The sequence below is a fragment of the Acanthochromis polyacanthus genome, chromosome 5 (assembly GCF_021347895.1).
Source record: "Acanthochromis polyacanthus isolate Apoly-LR-REF ecotype Palm Island chromosome 5, KAUST_Apoly_ChrSc, whole genome shotgun sequence".
Taxonomy (NCBI): Eukaryota; Metazoa; Chordata; class Actinopteri; family Pomacentridae; genus Acanthochromis; species Acanthochromis polyacanthus.
In genome coordinates this window covers 16736764-16760012 of record NC_067117.1, presented here as the reverse complement: position 1 = coordinate 16760012, position 23249 = coordinate 16736764, and the positions used below count along the sequence as shown (strand labels likewise).

Below are 23249 nucleotides of genomic sequence, written 5' to 3'. Positions count from 1 at the left end.
ACCAGTTGTTGCTGTTTGTACCCAGCACATTCCCTGCATGAAGATAAAAGGAGAAACAAATGAGTTAGGCTGTGATTGAATGAGTCCTCCTTCACATCTTAACACATGGACCTCATTATGGACAGTTGTACATATTAGTCATGTCTTTACTATTTTGTAAAAGGCCTCAATTTCTTTTAAATGACTTTTATAATGGTTAAAGCATTTACTGATTCTTTATGGAGCAGTTAATCTATTAAACAGGCCCACTTTGAAGTTGTCATGCTATAAAATATCTCTAATTAGTAAATTTTTAGACTATAATAAGTATTAAGTCTTGCACATGTAAGGAAGTGAAGGTTTCTGCTTTCTAGTTAGGTCAGTTGTAATAATTAAGAAAGAATGGACTGCTCTGGTCAAATAAATGAAACTGAGTTTGATCCTTTTATAGAGCTACGCTTTAGTAACTTACCTATAATTGGATTTTGGCTTCAATGTTGCTCTGGATCAGAGGTTGATCTTTATACAAGTTTATTTTTTAAACTGATCAGCCACAAACACAAAATGTGCATCCTATTAGATAAACATTAACTCCAGAAACCTGGCAGCACAAATTGTGTTCTAGCTGATTTATGTGCACCTCAAATCATTAGTAACAAAAATTATTGGGCATTAATATGGCCAAGCCACAACTTATAAATCTTCTACAAAAGATGCCCAATTACAAAGTTATGTAGTTTAGTTTCTCTTTGAAGAAAAACATAAGAGAACAATTACTGATTTAGCTAGAGTGAACCCAAACACAGCTTCAGCCCTGTATCAATATAGTCATTTTTGGGTTCTAAAAATCATTGGCCCCAAACATCTAGTGTAAGTCAGATTAGTTTTCATATGCAAAAACGACAGAAATTAATCAGTAAACTTTATTTATATAGCACTTTTCATACAAACAAAAATGCAAAACAAAGTGTTTGCAGATAATTTAATAAATGCAATGGAGCAGTAGAAACAGCCCAACTCCTGCAGAAATACCTGTACATTTTCTTTCAGATTTTATTGATTTATTGATTTATTACTTTTAAATGGGTCAACATAACAGGAGGGTTAAGGTTAAAAAAAAATCCTAACCCCCAGTCAGCTCAGGTACAGTTCAGGCCGGGCCCCCTCCCTACACACCCCGCCTTCCAACGGCCGACGCTGGATGGAGACAGAGAGGGGGATTACCTCGGAGGGAAAACTTTTCCTCCTTTGTTTTTTAAGTGCCATTTGCTCCAGAGAAGGGGAGAAAAGAGGAGAGAGAGAGAGAGGGAGAGAGAGGGAGGGAGGGCAGGCCGTGTGAGGGGAGGCTGGTTCAGATTTTCCAGAGAGGAAGACCCGGCTTCGTGTGGACTCACCGACGGGGAGCTTCAACGGTTAACGTAGCCCCGGAGTTGAGCTGCTGAGCGCGGAGAATGGAAACTAGCTAACCCCGCTCACATCTGCCGACGGAGCCTGTTTGAAAAAGATTTGCATAAAGCAGGGAGAGGAACAAAACGATGCGGCTGCTGTCGGTTTGCTGCAGCTTGTGAGGTTTAAAAAGAGCCTGGGGACAAGTTGAGAGAAAACCGGTTTTCCCTGGTACCCTCGCGCTGCTTTTGTGGCAGTGAATGGTGGGCTGTTGTTCCTGCCTGACAGGAAGAAGTTAACGTTACAAGTGGCGGACACACAGACTCATCGGTAAGTTTTAAAACAGTTTATCTAAACTTTGCTAAAATAGTTTATGTGTGTGTTGTAGCTGTTGTGTCACTAAGCTAAAGTGCGTTTTCAATGCCAATATTAGGATGTATATTTGTTATTCTCTGTGAATTGGACATTAGAACTCATTGTGGACACAATAACCGCATATTCATTAGCAGTGATGACTGGTTCTGGTTGAACAATCCAACCACATCAGATCCTGACTGATCTCTGCCAAACTCTACAGCTGGAAATGTTTGGAATAACACGTAGGCTGCCTTCATGGCTGCTCCTCTTTTAAAGTATTTTACACTTGAGGCGCATAATTCAACTTATCCTTCAGCCTTTGAGGACAAAGACATAATGATCCAGGATAATGAAGGCTTTATTGGTGTGCATTCAACCAGGCATTTAGACCAAAGTCCCACAGCTTTGATTTGCACTGGAGCATAACTCTCCGTTTTAAGTTAGTTGTGGAGAAGTTGGGCATTTGAAAATGGTAAGTAATCTACCTTACAAGTCTTACATGAACTAATAAGGCTGTATTTATTCATTATGCAAGCTCTACAGGTGGTTTGAACCAGATCTTGTCCTATTAATGATGCATTTGAGTACCAACATCTCTGTCTTTTAAGGCAAATAGGTCACGTCTCCTTATGGCCCATATAGCGTGCAAAAGGCCCAGCCCTGTGGTTCTGCTGTGTGATTCAGGGTGGGACTGCCTCCTGATTTAAGTTTTTTTTTTTTTTTTTTTTTTTGGGGGGGGTAAGTGTGATGACAGCCTACAAGTCGTGTCTTTACAGGGGCGCACAGTCTGTAGTTGAAGCCCCTCAGTGCACCCCCCTGTCTGCTCTGACCTACTCTGTCAGCCTGCACCAGATGGTTTTGCCCCTTTGAAAAGTCAGAGAGGAAGCCCTTCCCTGCTTTTGGGAAAAGGAGAAGGCAGGAAAGGAGTCATGAGGAGCAGAGGTTGATGAAAGTTACACTGAACATGTTGTTTTTCATTATGCCTTTTAATTAGCCTGGCACAGCGCTCTCAATTATGTCTTGTCTTTGTTATTAAAATATGCTAACGCCATGTTGAGTCCTCTAATCTTGAACAGTTAAACACACAATATGACATTTTAGAAAACTAAATACTGAATGCTAAACTTTACTGAAAATACCTTGAACGACTGTAGAAAAAGTCTGCACAGCTAAGGGCAGCTGACCTGCACAGCAAAGTATGAATTCTCTTTTATGAGCACAGGCTTTAATTTAGCTTTTGTTTGGATAATAGCTGTGTTTGGATCTGCTTTCATATGTCGTCACAAGCAGTCTTTTCTCCTGCAGAGAACAGGGTTTTATTTTTCTAATCAAAGTGTTGGCAAGCTGGCCAATACCTTTCCAAGACTATCTGAGATGGTGGCGTTGGTTTAAGGCTGTATTACTTTGCAGTTCTTTCTTTTTGCTTCACATTATATACATATTAAACATTTTTCGCGGAAGCTGAGAATTCCTAGCTTTAGTGTTAACCTAAATCTGGAGCTGAAAAAGATGAGTGCCTGTGGCTACCTTAAAATGCAGATTAGTAAGTTATTGAGAAATGGAGTAGTCACTGGAAACCAGTAAGGGAATAATTTCTCCTCTCTTGTTTGCTGTCATGTGTTTGGACCTTTTAGTCACCACAAACACAAATACACTTTCACAATGACACTATTCAATAAGGATTATTTAAGTGAATTTACCGCAGGACACGTCAGGACAGTTGGGTTAGCACATGACACGTGACACGTGCTTGTGCCTTCTGCATCTGTCAGTGTTGGCTGCACACTGACTAATCTCTATATCGAGGGGTGACTCTAAGCACATCTTTATGAATAACGGCAGTGTTAAGGAAGATCTTCACCATGTAATCTGTTCAAGAAACGCTGCTGGGGTTAATCAAATGAATTGCTGTGCTCTGTACCTGTGGCTTTCTTCCCTGCTAGGAAAGTGTATTCCTGTAACAAAACATTACTTTCCTGAAGTGCAGTACCGAAGAACAGCAAGAACACAGACTGCATGTTAAATACTTCCAGATATGTGATGTCTTTGTTATGATGTCAGAGGAATTTTATTTCTTCTTCCTCGCTTTTTTGCTTTCCTTTTGTTTGTTCTGACCTGCACCCTCTGCAGCTGGGCCAGTATTCTGACGGTAACATTGAGTTTGAGTCACCTTACGGAATATGGTTGTGAATACATTTTCACAGCAGGCCAACTCTGGGTTTCAGTTGCTACTCTTTCTGTCACAAAAGTCTGGGAGAGCTGACATGAAAAACAACAACAGTGGGTGTGTGAAACGCTGAGACAAAAGGATCTAGAGTCTCCTGGGTGCAAGAATACCCCTATTGTCACATGAAAACCACCTAAAAAGTGATAGCAGTAATTTTGAAACGTCCATCCATAGGCTACTTATAGTTCTTTAAACATTGGTTATAGCCGTGACATGAGAGGGGCGTTGAGTTGGCTAGCAAACTAGAGGACATACATGATATTTTAGGCTTGTGAGATCGCTGTAGGAGGTACAATTATTGCAGACTGGAATTTTACAAAGCAAGTTAAACGGCTGCTCTAAATGATAGAGCTGCAGTAGAAGTGCTGCAGACATATATAGGCACTGCACTGGAGGTCTGAACCACTGCTGTGTTCTGACTCCCTACGACTATCAACGAATGATTACAATTCAATCAGCACTCTATTCCTTTGACAGTCTGCCTTAGCAACTCTTTCTTTTCCACCAGCTCCCTTTGTATAAGACAGATGAAGACATGATCTTTATTATACGCTGTTATATTACTATGAAGTGACTCAAGCTTGAATCTGCAGGGAGGTGGAGGATAAAAGGGAATAGCTTTCTATAAGAACACTTCTGAGTTATTAGTGCTTACATGTAGACTTTGTCCTCAGACCTAGTGTTCATCAGCTGCTCGTATTATCTCATGTACAGTGGTGTACTGTCATGCTCTCGCTAACATATGGACATCAGACTCCACCACACTGCCTACTAAATGCTGCTCTCCACCACAGACCTTAATAGAGCGCTGTGAAACTGCCCCTCCTTACCGCACACACTGTGCACTCCTTCCTCTACTGCTGTATCACCACTCATACAAACTGCAGCTTAATGTGTGGATGGATATGACTCCTTCGAATGGATTTCTCTGTTAATGACCGTGAGTTGCTCTGACTTACAGTGAACACTCATGCAGCACTGACATGTGACTCCCTTCGAAAGGCTCCTCGTTATGTTGCAAATTTTTTCATGCCCCTTTATAAGCAGCTCTTTGCAGTCTTAAGTTGAAAGGCCTCTATTGTTTAGGCTAAAGTCAGACAAGCAATGAAATGGAGAGATTATGAGGGGAAAAGAAGTTCGATAGTTCTAATTAAATATAACCACAAGTGGACATTATTGGCTCTCATAGCTACAGGGCAAATGATTCGGTGAAAATATTCACTTGACTGATTGTTTTGGAATCAATTACAGATTAAAGGTTGTTGAGTGCAACCAAATATTTTAAAAGTATGTGCATTTTCATAACTCTGGGTGATGACCAAGACCTTGGAATTCCAACTGTGCTGTGTGCGAAGTCATTATGAGGACTAAAGTGGAACATATTTTTTTCATTGGCTTCCTGGGTTCAAGAAAAATCCATTACACAAAGTGCACATTTTTGTGGCATTTCTTTTTTAGAAAGTAGCTCTTAATTCTGTATATAAATCAAGTTCTGATTTGGATATCTGGATAGTTGCTGCATTGGCCAAAGCAGCTGAATGCAATGAAATGACAACAGACAACAGAATAGATGTGGAACTTAGAAGGGGCTGTTGCATCTCAAAGCTTTTCAGTGGAAAGTAAGTTCTGTTGACTATGTTGTAGTTAAAAGTTGGCCCTAAAACAGTCCTTCATTGATGGAATGCTATGTGGAAAGTTGTCTAAACTGTTTTGAGTGCATCTACAATGTAATGACAGTCCACTGGGATATAGTTGTCAGGGTTGTCAAACACAAATGTCCATTGTCAGTGTACTAATGCCCAGATATAATTTAGTTTACAGTGTTTGCTTAGCACAGCAGTTAATCAAAAGCTACTATTAAAAGTTTGAGTTGAGGATTTTTTTTATTTATTTGTTTGTGTTGAGTGCATCAGTCTGTTTTTTTCTGCAGTTGGGAAGTATGAAATTAAGCATAAAATGCATAGGTTATAAGAAGAAAATAAATTAGACATTGCTAATTAAAATAAGCACATTTGGACATTATTAGGTCCTGTAACTAATGGGCAAGTTAACTGGCAGTGAAAATAGAAACGTTATTTGGTGGAGAATGGCAAATCTGAATGGAAAAATGTCAGAACAGGTCTAAAAGCAAGTGTATGGCACGGTCACACATTGAGCAATGTGTGTGTATGTGCAGTTTTTCAATAGTTAAGAAGTGTGAGCGGGCAAAGGTAAATCTGAACTAATAATTAAAAGAAGTGAACGGGCTTTTGAGCAAATGACTGGTGGTGGCTGACAGCAGAGCAAACATTTTTGGGCATTTAAACTTTGGGCCTTATTATTTTGAATATGGTTACATGTAGCTCATATTGACAGATTATGAAGAACACAACCTTTGAGCATTCAAAGTCATTTAAAAGTGAAAACTGGCTATCATGTGGTGCTTCGTTCATTATGCCAGTTGTTACAGTACACAAGCTACGCACAAGGAGCACAGTAGCTGCTATGCACAAAACCCCTGCTGAAAAGGTCTCCACCACGTAAGCTCGGCTACTTCTTACACAATAGCAAGTGTTATAGATTAGCCTGCGAGCCAGACAGATTACAAGTTTATTTTTATTGAATCACAAGGCTGCATTTCCTGTGGCGTCCTTATGTATGGCCAAATCAGATCAAATTGTTTGTATTGACGATTCTATTCTTTTCAGCAGAGCAAAGTACGAGATAACTCCCTTGTTTTTTCTAGTCTGGGATTCTCAGCTGAAATCTAGAGTGCTGTTTTAGTTGAAAAGAAGCTTTGCTGTTGATATCCCAGCTCTTTGGTCCTGTCTCTGCTCCGTGTCACAAACACAGAGGTCAGTTCCTGCTGAAACTTGATGTTCCACTTCCTCATCTGGTCCTGAGCTTCCTGCTGCTCCATAGCAGGAAGCTCAGTAGTGGGACATTTGATGTCTTGCCCAACATGCTGCAGAGGTTTAGCAGATATTATTGAGATGATGAGAATAGATTTAGGTATAAATATATATATATATAAGATTTTGTCCATGGCACAATACGGGCTCATTTGAATGCCCCCACAGTGACAGTTAGCTTTATTGCCATGCTTTCTGTTGTCTAGACTGTCATTCTTTCAGCTGGTTGGGGTGTTTAAGGTGACGTGATTTATAGCTACAACTGTTAAGACCCCAGAGCATCTTGCATTCTTGGTAGAGTCTTCCAAGTGAAGCTGTCAGACAGCCAAGTCATAACACTGCAGGTTTTTGGCTTCTCAGCTGGTTCTGGTCGTCAAGTCAGCGGAGCACTCGCAGAATCCTTGGCAGTAATCGCACACGCCCACCCCTTGATTAAACACACCCAAATTAGCTATGTGGGGAACTTCTAGTCGGCCTTGCCTGCTCCTCAGCAGCTGAGCTCTCAAATCGGTGCTGCTCAGCCCCCCGCATTGTTTGTTCAAGGGGAGTATACTCAAGGCCAACATAATATCCCAACAGCTCATCTGCAGCTGATACTTACATGTGTGTAAACTCTCTGTTCCCATCAGCCGCCTCTTAAGTAAATGGAAGTGATACCTCATTAAACAATTTAAACATTTAACATTTCCTCATTAAAACTCTCTCATTGTGCAAGCAGGAGGATTTGAAACTTTTCAAGAATGTCTGAAGTGAAATAGAAAGCGTTTTAGCCACTTTAAGTTGGCTGATCCAGCACGTCAGTCCAGACTGAAATCTTCGATCATTTGCCAAAAAGGTTGACTTTTTTTGTTTTGAAGTAAACATGTTAAGCCTTTTAAGTTATTCTACTGTTGTTTTCCGACATTTTAAATAGAAGAGTTAAGTAGTAGATAGAAAACAAAGGAAGAGAGAGGGGTAAAACGTGATACAGGTCTTGTCATTACAGTCATATATTGTGCGTTGTAGGATAATTTCTTGAGTGATTACTGTGAAAAGTGCTACAGATATGTAAGTGCACCAGAGGATACATTACCAGAGGATATGATTACTTTGGTTAACCCTTTACTTTTCACCTAGCACCATCAGTAGACCTAAATTTGTTCAGTCCTTTGCTGTATGTTGAGAAAACTAAAAAAAACAAACCTCAGCTCTACCTCCTATTTGGAGCTAATTTAAAAAATGGTGCTAAAATGTGCCCGGTGGTGTAATCTCTGCAGGATTACACTTAGACCATTAGCATATTAGCATTATGATCCTACCTTTTAACTCAGTGCTCTGTGATGCTACAGTACAGCCTCATAGAGTTGCTAACAATGCTGCAGACTCTTAGCCTAGTTAGCTCGTATTGAATTAGTTGCCAGGCAACTTTCACTTGTAGAAAATCCAGCATTGGGAGGTTTTGGGGCCTCCAGGGACTTCAGTCATTAAGACAGATAGTCCTGCTTCTAGTTTGGACCTCCCTCTCTCCATCACTCACCAGCCCTCTGAAGGCAAATGCTTGGCACCCATCTTAAAGCAAACAACTTGGGATGTAGCAGTTTCCTTGCTGCTCTCAGCCATCTTTATGTGGTCCCCTTTTTTGTCCGCATGGTTTCCTGTGAGTGCCACTAGAGGTCACAGCATGGGCCTCAGAGTCTTTGTTTTGCGCCATAATAGCTCTATTCTCCCACAGCAGCGATGACTTCCAAGCTTGCTAGACATTGGACACCGTTGTGATGAAGTGAGGTGGTAACTTGAGGCAGAGACATGGGAGTGTCCATGGATGTATGCGTGTGTACAGTGAAGTAAATTACTGTTAAAATGATCCTGAAATGTTAACTGGCTCCCACTCACAGTGCTAGCTTTTGGTGGAAACATTATTTTTACATTTGCAATATAAAGTTAAACAAAAACCACGTATGTGGTACAAAGCAGGAGGATATGAAATATGAAATGGAATGGTAGCGAATTTAGATAGTTTCTTGTGACCATAATTACTATAAAAAATAAACTACAGCGCAATGTGAGGTGTCTTGATTATTATGTCAGTAAAATTTTTGAAGTGTTTTTGAATTTGATCATGCTGTGTGTCACTTAAGCTGTATAGCTTTAGCTAATTATCTTAATGTATGCAGTAAAACATTGTTTCCTCTACAAGAGTGCATGAAAGAAATCAGCTGAGTAGCACAACATTAAATTAGTCTCATATTAAACTAAGTCACATTCCTTACAAGACAAAAAATGCTTAAAATGACAGATGGCAAAAGGTCACAGAACAGGTGATCTCCGTATGTGGCGCTCCGTGCCAGAAGCTGGCTGCTGCAGGTGTTTCATATGCAGTCCAACCAGTTGCTCCACAGCAGGTGTCATATTGAACAAAGACCAACTAGAGGCAAAGCAGCAGTCAGCAACATCAAGTATAATTTACAGTAAAAGTCAGCTCTACTTGGAACCAAAGTTTATCTACGGACATCTGTTGGTTCATTTTAGTACTCAAATGTCTTTGTGGTTCACATGCCAGTTTGGCAATTTAACAGTTGAAGAAGCACTGACATTAACAAACCTGCTCTTCTTCTCATATGACTGTATTTGTGGTAACACAGAGACACAGAGCCAGTACCATCCAAACCAGAGGGAAACAAAAGCTCATAACTATGAGGTTATCCTGTTCAGAGTCACTGGAATCACAGCATGTATAGACAAACACACTGACACATCATATTCACATCTGCTAAAAGTTTAGAGGATGCAGAGTTAACCTCGACAGATGTAGAGAATATATGTAAATGTCAAAACAAAACCTACCAGCTGTCATGTTTGCACTCCAACACCAAACAACATGCTGCCAAGACCTGTGTGTGTAGTTTTATCCCAAGCATAGTTTGGTTCTTCATTCTCAGTTGGCCCGGCTGGATGTGAAGATTATAGTCTTGATTGTAAACAGAGATCTTGCCGGCAGTGCTCACTGTGTTTGAAAAGTTAGATTTTATTTTGGCTCTGTCTCATTCTTGTCAGTTTTCTGTTTGGCCTGCTGAAGTCAGAAAGCCCCAAACGTTTCAGCTGGTGTTCATTAGATTGATCTGAGATGTTTTTCTCATCCTCTGTTTTTACTGATATCAATAAGGCATTCAGTCAGCTCATTTCATAAGCAACACCCAGTTTGTAGCAAAATAAGGAACCTGACAAATCAGTCACAGCTACATTTTTTATTTTAAATGTTAATTGAGAAACATTAAATGTCCACATTCTCAAAGTATTTACTAACTGTGTAATGTATTAGACATTAAACGGGCTGCAACTAGTCACATATTTTTCTCCTCAGTTGTGAGACATAGCAGTTGTCATTGATAGAAAACAGAAAGAGGGGAAGAAAAATAGGTACAGAACAACTGCGAGTGCCTGAAGAAGAAGAAAAGAAAACTTTCCAATGGTCTAATTTTTTCCATGTAAAGTCATTCATAGACAGGACGTACAGATTACAGTCTCGTGTTTGAGAAAAAGGCAAAATAGATCTGCCACATGTCAGACTTAAGGTGGGGAAAGTTGGAGGTAAGGAAGGAGAGGCAGAAGAGAAACAGGACAAAAGGAGAGGAGCTGGCAGCTATTAAAGAGGAAAGGCTGGACCGACTGTTCCTGACTGTTTGTACAGTGGAGAAAACGTGAGTTAGCTGTAATCGGATCTCAGCTGTGGTGAGCTCATATAAGAGGCCTGCCAGCAGCCTCAGAAAGAGAAGTCCACCCATAAGCCTTTAGCCCCACTGCAGCCCTCTGTGGCTCTCTGCAGGCCTGTCAGCTTAGATATCATATATAATCTTTCAAGACTACTAGTTGGTAACCTTCCACCATTTAAGGGGGAAAGTGGAAGTGAAATGTAAACTAGGTATTGTTTTGAATACAGTCAGAGGAAAAATTGGGCTTCAGGGTCATTTTGGACTGTAGCTTTAAAATAAATGTAGCTAAATAGACTATATTTACACATACATGGATATATGGCTTTTACAGGTCGGTAACAACTGCACCCCTGTTGCAGTTTGAAGAACTAACTTTTCAGTTGCCATGAAACCAAAGTTTGATGATAAATGAGAAAAGCAGTCAGACAGCGCAGTACTCCGCCAAGGTTGCTCAGTCGTTGAATGATTTCTGACAGATGAACTCTTTACAAAATTTTCGTCCACAGCGGTCGATTTGTAGAAGGATTGCAATCATGTGATCGGCAGCAGGCAGCTGACATAATGTTCACTTGTAGTTGTAGTTACAGTGATGCTGTGCCGCTATCTCGCAATGACATGGAAATCCTTACCAAATCTGTGGATCCAGACTATGAGCCGCATCTCTGCCAAAATCTAATCACTTGGTCTTTGTGTCATTTCTGACCTTCCCTGAAAATTTCATCAGTAATAAAAAAAGTAAAGTATTATTTGACTGCTTTTTCCTTTCCATTAAATTCTCAAGTGACATTCAAAACTAGATTACTTTAATTGCATTAAAAAATGATGAAATTAAACTTTAATCAGGTGACATGACACGACTGTCTGAGCTCATGTCCCTAAACTGTTCAAGAGGAACACAGCTTGCACATAGATTACAGTGAGTGAATGAGCTGTTTGTATGTTTGCTGTGGCATAAAAGGTTTGACTGAGTACAGTCATCTTTATGACTGTGCCCTGTACATACAGGGCAGCTCAAAGAAGTCACAGTTGATCTGAAGATTTCACACCTCACCTTTACCTCTTGTATGCTTTTCCTCTCTGGGTTAATGAGATAAAACTGCTTTTGTTTTTACATGACTATAAGCTGACCTGGAGTTGTTATATATATTTTTTTAAATTATCAACTTTTTTCTCTTCTGTTCCAGTCCCCAAACCTGCTCCAATGGACTTGAGATAACGCCAACTGAAGTTCTTCTCTCATCCTGAACTTCAGCCGGTCCCAGAGCCTTTGACATTCAACCAGAATGGCAGATCCCACTGGGCTGAGCTCAGAAGGGGCGGGGGCAGACATGGCTGAGGTTGACGCCTGCAGTTTGGAGATAGAGAGGAAGTATGATGTCATCCCCGCCGTCATCTCTTCAATGTGCTGCCTGTTCGGCATCATCTACTGCTTCTTTGGTGAGCATCCCTGCTGTGTCACAGACTGTATACACATGTTCCAGTAGATGTCATCTGCTGTGGTTGTTCTTTGCTTACATTATGGTCATATAATGGGATTTCTGCTTAGTAGGCTATTCCTTCCAACTCCCTAATTCCTCATTGTAGATCTCTTCTGTGTCTCCTCTTCCAGGTTACCGCTGTTTCAAGGCTGTCATGTTCCTGTCTGGCCTGATGTTTGGCTCAGTTATCATTTTCTTGCTGTGCCACAAGGAGCATGTGCTGGACACCCAGCTGAGCGTCGAGGCCAGCGCAGGCATTGGCCTTGGTATAGGCCTCCTCTGTGGCCTGGTCACTATGCTGGTGCGAAGCGTCGGCCTCTTCATGACCGGCCTGCTGCTGGGCCTTCTCCTGGCTCTCGCCGCTCTGCTGGTCACTCACCAGTTCTACACACCGACCACGGTCTGGGTGCCACTGGGTGCTCTTCTGGGAACAGGCATGCTGTTCGCTGTGCTGACGCTGCAGTGGCAAAAGCTCTTCACCATGCTGTCCACTGCTGTGTTCGGGGCAGCCATCATGACAGTGTGTGCTGATTACTTTGTGGAGATGCTGGCTCTGGCCAAACATGTGTATGACTGTTTGCGCCTCACTCCTGGACCAGCGCTCTGCTGGTACAGCTGGGTCATTCTTGGCATCTGGCCTGCACTCAGCCTCATAGGAGTACTGGTCCAGTGGAAACTGACGGATAACAGCTTCTCACACACTGAGGGTAAGGAGGGACTATCATGATGCTTTCACGCTGCTGTGGGTGTGTGTCAGGGCCTGAATTGAATAACACATTTATTCAGTGACTCACTCCTTCTGGAGGTGTTGGAGTTAGATTGCAGTGCGTCTTCTAAGTGATCACATGATTAATCACCTGTTTGTTCAGAGCAGAAATGGCTAGTAAGAGACTTTGTATGAATTCCTTAATATCTGCCTTTGCAATTAACTTATGGAAACAAAAACAAATGGAGGTAAAATGTAAACTACCAATATTTTAAGCACTGTTTTGAATACCGTTTGAGCCTGTAGTTTAATATATTTTAAGCTAAATAAACTCAAAGTCCACATGAACTGTAATGTCACAGAGCTAAAAATATGAGAAGTGAAGAGGATTTATTTGCCATGAAACCAAAGTTTCATGTAATTTAGCATGAAAATAAAGGATAAATGAACTGTCTGACTATTTGACTGTATGACTGTTTGCGCTTCATAACACACACTGTTCGGAACATACATGATTAAACAGCAAATCAGGGCCAAGAATTTATGATTTTCTTGTGTGAATTTCCTATTAACCACTTTACCAGCTAACATATACGTTTTGAAACAATGTGATGTATTTCTTATGTTTCTTAAGTGTCACCGCAAATTGAATGCTACCATCAGCCTCTTCTAAATGAAAGTATTTTATCCAGCTCTTCATGAAGCCATTTCTCCAGTCAACCTTTATTTAAACTTCATGTACACCAGTGCTGTTTTTAACAAATCTTACCAAAAAGCTTTTTACTTTAGGTTTGTCGTGTTGGGTAAATGTAACAATTTCTGACTTGAGTTCAGTTCAGACAATATTATTAATGTTTTTGTCTTTCAAATATTCTGAAAGCTTCCTTTGGATTTCTTTCCTCTCGTAGTCGTTATCAGTCGGAGACAAAAGAGAGTCCAGCTGATGCGGATTCGAGAGAAGGACGCCAAGAAGCGACAGCAGGCAGGTGGGCAGGAAGGCACTTATCGTCGTAAACCCACCCCAGTGAAACGTTACGCTGGGGATCTACTGGCACCGGTCAGTGTCACCCAACATGGCGTGTGCTGTAGTCATTGTGTTTTTGTAGCATCGGTTTTCCTGACTAGTAAACACAAAAAACTAGAGTAGAGCAAAATTGTTTCTTAATTGTTGTCAAGTTGAGGCCATCATTTATGTGATTCACTCACCTCTCCCTGTGTTGTTCCTGTCTCAGAGCTACCTGCAAAGTCTACGGGACAGACAGATGGGCACCGGCACTTCCCTTAGCAGCCTGGGCACCGCCAACCACACCATGATCGACTTGGACTACGACACCGGGTCCACCGTGCCTCTCACTGCTACCACTCCAGTTGTCAGGGTCTGAGCAACGCACAGATAAAAAGGGACTACGTAGTGCTCTCTGGTTCTCCAACTGTGTCTTGCTAACGTAGAGTAGAACCTGTTAACTGCTCCACTATATAAGGGCTTTAATTGCCTTTAAATTGGTTTGAAGTGAGGATGGATTTTTCTCCAGAATCAGTTCTGGGTGTTCAGTGAAACCGAATGCTGCTTTCTGGAGAGAGGTCAGAGGTGCCAGGCTCCTGTTAGATGATCCTAAAACCACTGCAACCACTGTGCTTCTCAGAGAAACACAAACTAACAAAGTAAGGTCACCCATCTCCACTCATAACGTGTTGAATACATAACGGCAAGTTTGAGCCTCAAAAACAGATGTTTTGGTAGTGAATATGGCAAAGCAGTTTGTTTGACATTACGTGTACTGTACTTAAAAAGTTAGTCATTGCCATGAAGTGTTGTGTTATTACTTGTCTTTGTGTTTAACTGTGTGGTCGTAGGATTTGTGGACAGTTATCGTTAAAGTGACTTCTATTTTGTGTATTTTTTATTTTTAAGATGGAGTGGTGAGAAATTAAAGTCTGACATGAATATGTGGAAATGAGGATCGTTTTTGCAACGTAGCCCCTGTCAGAATACAATAGGTGAAGAACATAGTCTGTCGTGTATGCTTGTGGAGTCAGTTTTTTGTAATTTAATTTATATAATGACCAAGTACATGGTAGTGTTGGACAAAAGGACAAAAAACAAAGCATGTTTGTCGTTAATTTGTAGATTTTTAAATAATTATCCATTTGTTGTTTGAATTTATCAGGGACAACGCACTTGTTTCCTGAATCTGTAAATACCTGTTGATAGAAATTTCAAAGATAAATAAATTTGTTTGATACAAAAGCAAGAAGTTTTTGCTCATCTGTTGAGTCAGTCACTGTTTGTCTCTTTGGCCTCTTAGCAACACTGGCAGCATTACTCACCAGATTTTTCATCGCCAATAAAGAGGTCATGGGGAGGATTTCCTACTCTGCAATTGGTTGGAGTTGCCATGGTGCCTCCAAAGTTTTTTGCAGGCAGCACAATGCAGGACAGACCACCCTTTCATCCATGTGAACATTAAATATTTTTCTACCCCTTTTATGGGATTGTGAGCAACTTTTCTCACATCTAAAAGGCAGTTTTGATTTGTTTCTTGTTTATTTGTAGAAAATGTTACATTTGCTGTTAAAAATCTTGACACAAATGTATGTTGACCAGTGTGATTCATGACATAATGGAAATGTGCACTGAATAAGGAGTTGGTTACACTAAACTGAACAGAAAGTGCACACTCCCATCACCATATTACATCTTACTGAAAGTATTATGACACATAATCCAACACATATGTTGAAGAAAAAGAAAACAAGGCCTTGATTTCTCCCCGAGATCATATAAAAGCTTGCATAATACTGCAGTCACAGAAACACGCATACACACTACAAAAAGAGCCTCACACATATCAGCCTGCTCTGGAGGGTACGGGGAGCTTGGTTGTCCTCAGATCCAGTGAAATGAAACGACAAGTCTTATGCTAGTTTTTCCAAATGTGGTGAATGATAATTCACAATGTGTTGCCACTGTTGAGGTTGTGTGGTTGTCAATGCCCCTGGAGTGGAACCAGCACGCCCTCTATGGTCAGACCTCCTGGTACCTACTGCCTCCTACTGGTCAAACACTAGCACCGCATCCAACGCTCCTTCTTGCTCAGAGGATAACCGCTCTCTGTTCTGAGCAGCTCATTCACTCTCCAGTACTGATCCCCCTTAAAGACGTAGATCTTGTCATTGGTCCAGGTGAAGGCAGCGTCAGGGGTGGATGGCACTCCGGAGAAGAGCATGCTGAGCGGTTTGGGGTAGAAAGTTAAGTCGTTGTACTTCAGCTCATCCCACTGCCAGTGTTCTGACCCCTACACAGGCAGACAGCAACGAGATGCAATTAAAAAAATGAAGGTGTGTCCAAGAAAAATGATAAATATGTGCGCTGCTTCTCCTCACAGTTACCTTAATGAAGACCAGCTTCTTGTTTATCTGCAGGTACAAGGCGGCATCGATATTGGGAGGGATCCGTTTCAGAGGTTTGGGGTAGCCGTAGTCCAGCATGAACCCGGTGTACTTCCACACTTTATTACCTGTGACCAGACAGAGAACGGACTGTTATGTTCAGAACATTCAGGACTGACAGCTGCAGAACAGAAGCCCAGCTCCACCAGGCATATATTACCTTTAAAAAAGTACGTCTTGTTGGTTTTTTGAGAGTGCACTGCAGCGTTCAGGTTTCCAGGGAGTCCCCTCCACACCCGGTCGACTTTTATGGGTGTGTTGTGTCCCAGATCAGAGATGGTCCAGACATAATCACCACTAAAAGCAAAAGTTTTCCTCCAGGGACCTGATTCAGGGTACAGGAAAAAAATATGTAAATCCTTCAGCATTTTAAAGTCCTTTATGTCCCCAACAACTATTGCAAAAACTGCACTCTTTAGACGTTAATGGTGCTTTTTTCATCTCCTTCAAACTCCACCATTCTCAGATCTTTGTAGCAGCCCACAAACACTTCTAATTGTATTTTGTCGATATTATGTAAATCCAACTTGTTTACGTGCCGTAGTTTCACTCAAAGTCAGACTACAATGCACGCAGATATGACTTTATCTGTAATTATTGTGATCTCTAACTTACCTAACATAATGGCATCCAGTGTGGCTGTGCAGGGATCAGGGATGTTCTCAGTCCCATGGCTGCTCTCAGTGGGAAACAGGCTGTGTGGAGTCGTTGGACTGGATAGCGTGCTGGTGATACGTTTACCTAAAACAGAGAAGTTGCAAATTTTAGGATGAACGTTTGCATTTTGTGTATATTTTTACTTTTGAAACCTACATTAAGGATGCTTTCCTGCCAGTAGTGAGACTTTTAGATGGTATAGATTGTTTCATTTTTATCAAATACTTTGCAGATCAGAGTGTGATGGGGTCCAAAACAGTGAACTTGAATATATTTAAACAGGATTCCTCAGATAGTATCTAAAAACAAGTTTTGCTAACTGATAGATAGAGCTGATTTTATGTTGTGGACAGGTTTCTGCTTTGACAGTAAGCAAGCTCTGCATCAGTTATCATTATCAATTAATAATGCAATGCAGTTTCATATATAAAAAAGTGGAAAGAGTATATTTCAGGATTATTAATTTGATGCTGGTATTAATATTTGAGTTTATTGTTTTGATATTTGTTAATTTTTTTTGAAACACTTGCCAAACAAATCTTGTTTATGACATGTTAAAGGCCCAATGTGTAGGTTTTAGAGGGAACCATTAGCAGAAATCAGGTATAGCATTTATTAGTTTATCACCAGAAAATAAGAATTATTGTGTTTTTGCTCCTTTAGAACAAATCCTTTACATAGAGGCAGCTTGTTCTCTTTCAAAGGAGTACACCGTGAAGAATGGACAAATTAAGGTTGGCACTAGATTGGATTGCTGCCTGACCCAAACTAACCAAAACTTAACCACCAATTTCTATTTTTGCAATTTAGACCTGGGTGAAAAACTTAGAAATGGCTCTAAAGAAGGCATTTTGCATTTTTATCCTCTACCGTATGCAACCTAGCCGCTAGGTGGCACTCAATCATACACACTGCACATGTGAAATGCTATTCAAAGCAGGCAAACACTGAACAGGGTACTATAAATGTGAAAAATAAACAGGTCAGTGCATATGTTTGGCATATTTGCGCTGCAGTTTCTTTAACCATAACCACAAACAGGATTGGAATAATTACCCCATATGCTCACTTTAGAGAATATGCAGCCTGCTTAATGTTTTCCCCAGTGGCAATAATACTAAAGCCTGAGCAGGAAGTTTACAGTATCCGCAGGCCAACAGCTGCATAAAGAGATGTCATGTCAGTTCATAGGTGCTGCTTCATGCTAATTAAACCCATACAATACGCTACAATCAATACCAATTTGATGGTCCTGGTTAAGTTTCAGCACCATCCTGCTGGACCTTCACTCACCGTATAGCGCCTGGATGCCTTTCACATCATCCGAGTGCAGCCTGAAGTTGGCACGGTAACCGGTGTAGACTGGTGCCATCAGAGCGCTTTTGAACTGGGAGTGACCCAGGCCCAGGGCATGGCCTATTTCATGGGCGGCTACAATACGCAGATTAGTACCATAATATGTTCCCTCAGTCCAGAACTCATCATCATCAAAATGGACAATACCAGATGGTGGTGACTCAGCATGAGCCAGCACATGACCTGCAGGTGGCACAGAAAACAGGAATGATTACATCTTCCAGGAGTGAAGTGAAAGCTGAACAAATATATTTACAGGGGAAACTAACCTCGGCCATCAAACGGGACAGGACAGCCATCCCTCTTATGGAAGGAGATCTTTATGTCTGCTCTGCCGTAGTCGACCTCTCTGAAGGTCAGAGCTGCCACATCACTCCAGTATTTGAACGCAGAGCGGATGGCCGCCCTGATGTCTGACTTGGTCATGTCAGTGGTGTCCTTGTAGATGCGATAGGTCAGAGTCTTTTTTCCCCACCGACCTGAAAAGTAAGAATATTCTAGGTCACCATGGAAAAACTGAAAAAAATGCACATTTTGTCAGCTCCATGAGAATCAAAATGAAGGAGTATTCTGTCAGCTTCAGTGCTGGAAGAAGTACTGAGATCATTTATGTAAATGTAAATGTAAAAAAATTACCCCATAACTAGTACAAGTCCTGCCAGAAAAATCTTACTTAAGATAAAAGTACAACACTATTCGCAGCAAAATGTAGTAAAAACACTGGTATGGTCACTGTCACTGATATATTATTAAAAATGACATCATCACAGATTATTAACAGTGAAGTTACAGCAATATTTGAAGAATATTTGAACAATACTGATTTCTTGTTGCTGACAGTCTTAGAAAAAGACTGCCTTTGGTGTAAATAAAGTTTTTTCTAACCACATTAACACATCCCTAAAGCATTTTTATATGCTGGAAGACACATCATATGTGAAATGAGAAATCAAAGCCATGGCTTAGCACTTCAGCCTTGAAACCACAGTGGACTCATGACCATCTCAAAAACACAGGTCCAGACATTTAGGGTTTCATAGGTAACAAACTAAATGAACCAATCACATCCGCATGCAGGGGGAAGCTCTCTGCATCACTGTTGTTCTTCATAATCAGTTTCTGATGCAAACATGTATGAATGAACTACTTCAGTTTTGCAACTTGCAAATGTGTAGTATAGAGCAGTTTTACAATTTTTGAGCTGACTTGTAGGTGAGCTGGTGTGCCTGAGCTGCAGGGCAGAGATAAAGGTTTGTAGCTTTGCAAGTATTAAGCAACATTTTTTTGGACACAACTTTGAAATATGTCATGAGATGAGTTTTAGGGGTTTAATGAATGACATGAAAGGATTTTAATGGTAACGTGACTTATTAGAGAGCAGCTAAATTTCTGGAGTTAACAGACTATAGAAAATACACTTTGCAACTCACCTAGCACTCTGTACTTGTGAAATTTCTTGTTGAAGGGATCCTCAACACCACAGCGGGGTTGTCTCATCACTTCCAGGGTGGCTTCATCGATTTCTCCAGAAGGTATCAGATCATTTACCCTCTGGAAGACCCTGAAAAGACAAACGACAATCAACCATCTGCAAAGTGATGAAGCAAAAGACACCATCTCTGTAGGAAGTACGAGCAGACCCTGAGTCAGTGTTTCCTACAAAGGGCAGTAATCTAAGTTACCTGAGAGCTTCAATGATCTCCTCCAGATAATGAGGGTCCTGTGGGTCAGCGGGGTCATTCAGGTAGCCATACTGCTTCAAATAAGCCTGTACAAATTTGGGCAAACAACAAAGCTCTCATGTTTCTGAAAGGATACTTTAGTTCAACTTAACTTTGCACTAAAATGAAGATGAGCATAAAAAATACAAGAACATACAGTTCACTGACCTGATTCACTGCTGAGATAAATCAGAAATGTCAGGGGAAAGTGAGTATTCAAAGAGGTTAGGAAACCCAGCTGTCATCTTACCTTTGCTTCATCTAACTCCGTCCACTGCACCACAGCACTGAATGTTCCTCTGAGGCTGAGCAGCAGCAGCAGCAGCAACAGCCCTGAGTAGTCCATATTCAGTTACTGATCAGCGGACTTCGACCCAAATATCCACAGCTGGTGCTCAAAAGCCCGAGAAGTGTTCAGCAGAGCCCCACAGCCGACTCTTTGTTCTCTGGGCGCTCCAGCTGCTTTTAACTCGGCCAGCGTATGAGTCAGCCCTGTGGCTACGATGATCCACCTCTGAAGAATGAGGCTTGCAAGAGCAGCCAATTGACCTACCGTCAACATGTCTATTGCTAAATTGCACAGCTGTTCAGAGAGGATGTGAGGCCGCTCCTTACATTAAACCGATTTATAGAGTTGAAACTACAGTAGTCACTTTAGTTTCTTAACAAGCCACTGAAGAGAGAGAGAGAGCTCTATCCCTGAACAAAACTAGCACATATCATTTCCATAGTATTCCTCAGGTCCACTGATCCACTGGTGTTTATACACTGCTAGATGTATTACAGTTAAATTATTGGTCTGAACCACAGGAGGAACCTCACCCTTCATCTCCACATTCCTGTCATTCCAACAGGTAGTACAGACAAATAAATCCATGACCCATCCATGCAGGGATAAGCCTGATATAAGCTTGGTTAGTTACAAGTGAGGTAGCTGGTTTTCAAAGAGTTCATTTAGTTTTTTGTTATTGCAATCAGCAAGATTAGTTCAATTCCACATTAGAGGGGAACAAATGTGATGTGACGTAAATGAATTACCAAAATGCACATTATTCATTATCAAACTTGAATTAATAAGTATTTTATAGAATAGCAATGATTATGCCCATTTACGCCTCTTTTAAGTCCCTGTTTTGGTTTGACAGCCCATATATGTACTGTATAGTTCACAAGTCTACAGCCTACAGTTGTTTACATAAAAAACAAAAACCCAAACTAATACCCATATATGTTATAGTGCGTCCACTCCATGTTAGCTATCCAGCACCACGACAGACAAATCTGGTAATTCGCTGTTAAAATCCTCACGTTTAGAAACCCCAAGGATCAGATGTATATTTCATAGGTGCTGATTCATCAAGGAGATTGCATCAGGGATTTGAATTCTTAGGTAGACAGAAAAACAACTCCAAAGGGAAGACTGTGTTGCTTTCTCTACTGGAAATGTTTTGCAAGCGTTCAGTCATAATATAAGGCAACGATGTGTTCAAGGGTGTGGCTTTGTCAGCTTTTGTGACTTGTTGATGTTTGTGTCCTTCTCCCCCCCCCAATGACCAGAAATGCATTAGGTCCACAAACAGAAATAGAACATATATGATGACGCAAAACTGAGATACACCTCTGAAAATACTTTATATTTCCTTTCTATTCTGAATTAGTAAAATTATTACAGAGCTTTATATCTGAAATTTTGTGGTAGAGCATCTGTGCTTGCAGTGTAAATGTTTGTGTGCCTGTAAACTCTTTGGTTTTTAAATAATTAAAAGAAAAGATGCTATTCTGTTATTTCATTTCGTCCCCCTTTCAACAAATAAACATTGGGGTTTTGCTTATTAAAATAAACTGAATTTAATAGCACTGATTAGCTTTTACCAGCAAAGTAATATATGTTAATATTTCTGTCAATAGAGGGCAATTTTGTCTGTCACCTGCACTTCTCTTTAATGTTTTATCAGATGTTAACCCATCACCCAGGAGGATTTTTTTTTACTTCGAACTGACGGAGAGTTGCAGGTACTGATTGTCACCCACAACTCCTATTGTAAATGGACCTGCAAAAACCCAAGATTCACATTCCTTGAAGCTTAAATGGTGAACAAACTGTCTGGGACGGGATCTCAAGACTGCATTATCAGTATGGAAGTGGTCTTGTAGTCTCCCTCTTATGTTTAGAGATGGATGTTCCAGTTTAACGTAGATGTTTTCCTTCCCTCCTCTCTCAGACAATCTGTCTTCTCTGTCCAGAAGGTGAACATTGCTGTCCTCAAAGACAGGTGCAGCTGGACTGTTGTGTCTTGTTCATTTTTGCTACTCCGTTTAATGGACTGTTTTGTCCAGATCTTTTTGCTGACTTAATGAAGACCCACTTGTAACAGCTAGAAGTATAAAGCATTCTCATCCCATTTGTAGCTGGTGTAAAACAAGGATTTTACCCGAGCATTCTATCCTGTGGAACAACCCTAACCCAGACCGAGCAACACTGAAGCAAATACTAGTTCATCCTGAGGACGAAACACCCAAAGACAGGCTGAGCAATGTTGGATTCACAGTACACTGCAGTGAGGAGTGAACAGACCAATACACAAGGGAGACCAAATATCCACTTCAGCATAGGACAGCTACACACGTGGACAAAATTGTTGGTACCCCTCAGTTAAAGAAGGAAAAACCCACAATTCTCACTGAAATCACTTGAAACTCACAAAAGTAACAATAAATAAAAATTTATTGAAAATTAAATAATCAAAATCAGCCATCACTTTTGAATTGTTGATTAACATAATTATTTAAAAAACAAACTAATGAAATAGGGCTGTACAAAAATGATGGTACCCATAACTTAATATTTTGTTGCACAACCTTTTGAGGCAATCACTGCAATTAAACGATTTCTGTATTTGTCAGTGAGCGTTCTGCAGCTGTCAACAGGTATTTTGGCCCACTCCTCATGAGCAAACAGCTCCAGTTGTCTCAGGTTTGATGGGTGTCTTCTCCAAATGGCATGTTTCAGCTCCTTCCACATATGTTCAATGGGATTCAGATCTGGGCTCATAGAAGGCCACTTTAGAATAGTCCAACGCTTTTCTCTCAGCCATTCTTGGGTGTTTTTGGCTGTGTGTTTTGGATGGTTGTCCTGTTGGAAGACCCATGACCTGCGACTGAGACCAAGCTTTCTGACACTAGGCAGCACATTTCTCTCCAGAATGCCTTGATAGTCTTCAGATTTCATCGTACCTTGCACACTTTCAAGACACCCTGTGCCAGATGCAGCAAAGCAGCCCCAAAACATTACTGAGCCTCCTCCATGTTTCACCGTAGGGACAGTGTTCTTTTCTTCGTATGCTTGGTTTTT

The 23249-nt window shown here is 40.9% G+C and overlaps 2 protein-coding genes across 3 annotated transcripts; one reads left to right on the top strand and one right to left on the bottom strand.

The window, feature by feature from the left end:
* The first annotated feature begins 1214 nt into the window (after window positions 1–1214).
* On the top strand, window positions 1215–14961 carry LOC110953450 (transmembrane protein 198-like). 2 transcript variants are annotated; one of them, XM_022197450.2, is made up of 5 exons: window positions 1215–1695; window positions 11714–11966; window positions 12139–12714; window positions 13622–13699; window positions 13946–14961. In XM_022197450.2, exons 2-5 carry the CDS (start codon window positions 11813–11815, stop codon window positions 13996–13998), a joined length of 861 nt encoding a protein of 286 aa, XP_022053142.2. In that variant the 5' UTR covers window positions 1215–1695; window positions 11714–11812; the 3' UTR covers window positions 13999–14961. The 2 variants fall into 2 exon arrangements, with proteins under 2 accessions (XP_022053142.2, XP_022053141.2); XM_022197449.2 differs by having other exon boundaries at window positions 1248–1695; window positions 13622–13770.
* Window positions 14962–15067: 106 nt separating this feature from the next.
* On the bottom strand, window positions 15068–20290 carry mmp19 (matrix metallopeptidase 19). The gene is made up of 9 exons (XM_022197448.2): window positions 20148–20290; window positions 19859–19944; window positions 19607–19737; window positions 18446–18655; window positions 18114–18359; window positions 16779–16904; window positions 16324–16488; window positions 16104–16231; window positions 15068–16009 (listed from the first exon to the last, which is right to left on the bottom strand). Exons 1-9 carry the CDS (start codon window positions 20241–20243, stop codon window positions 15779–15781), a joined length of 1419 nt encoding a protein of 472 aa, XP_022053140.1. The 5' UTR covers window positions 20244–20290; the 3' UTR covers window positions 15068–15778.
* Between the last annotated feature and the right edge of the window lie 2959 nt (window positions 20291–23249).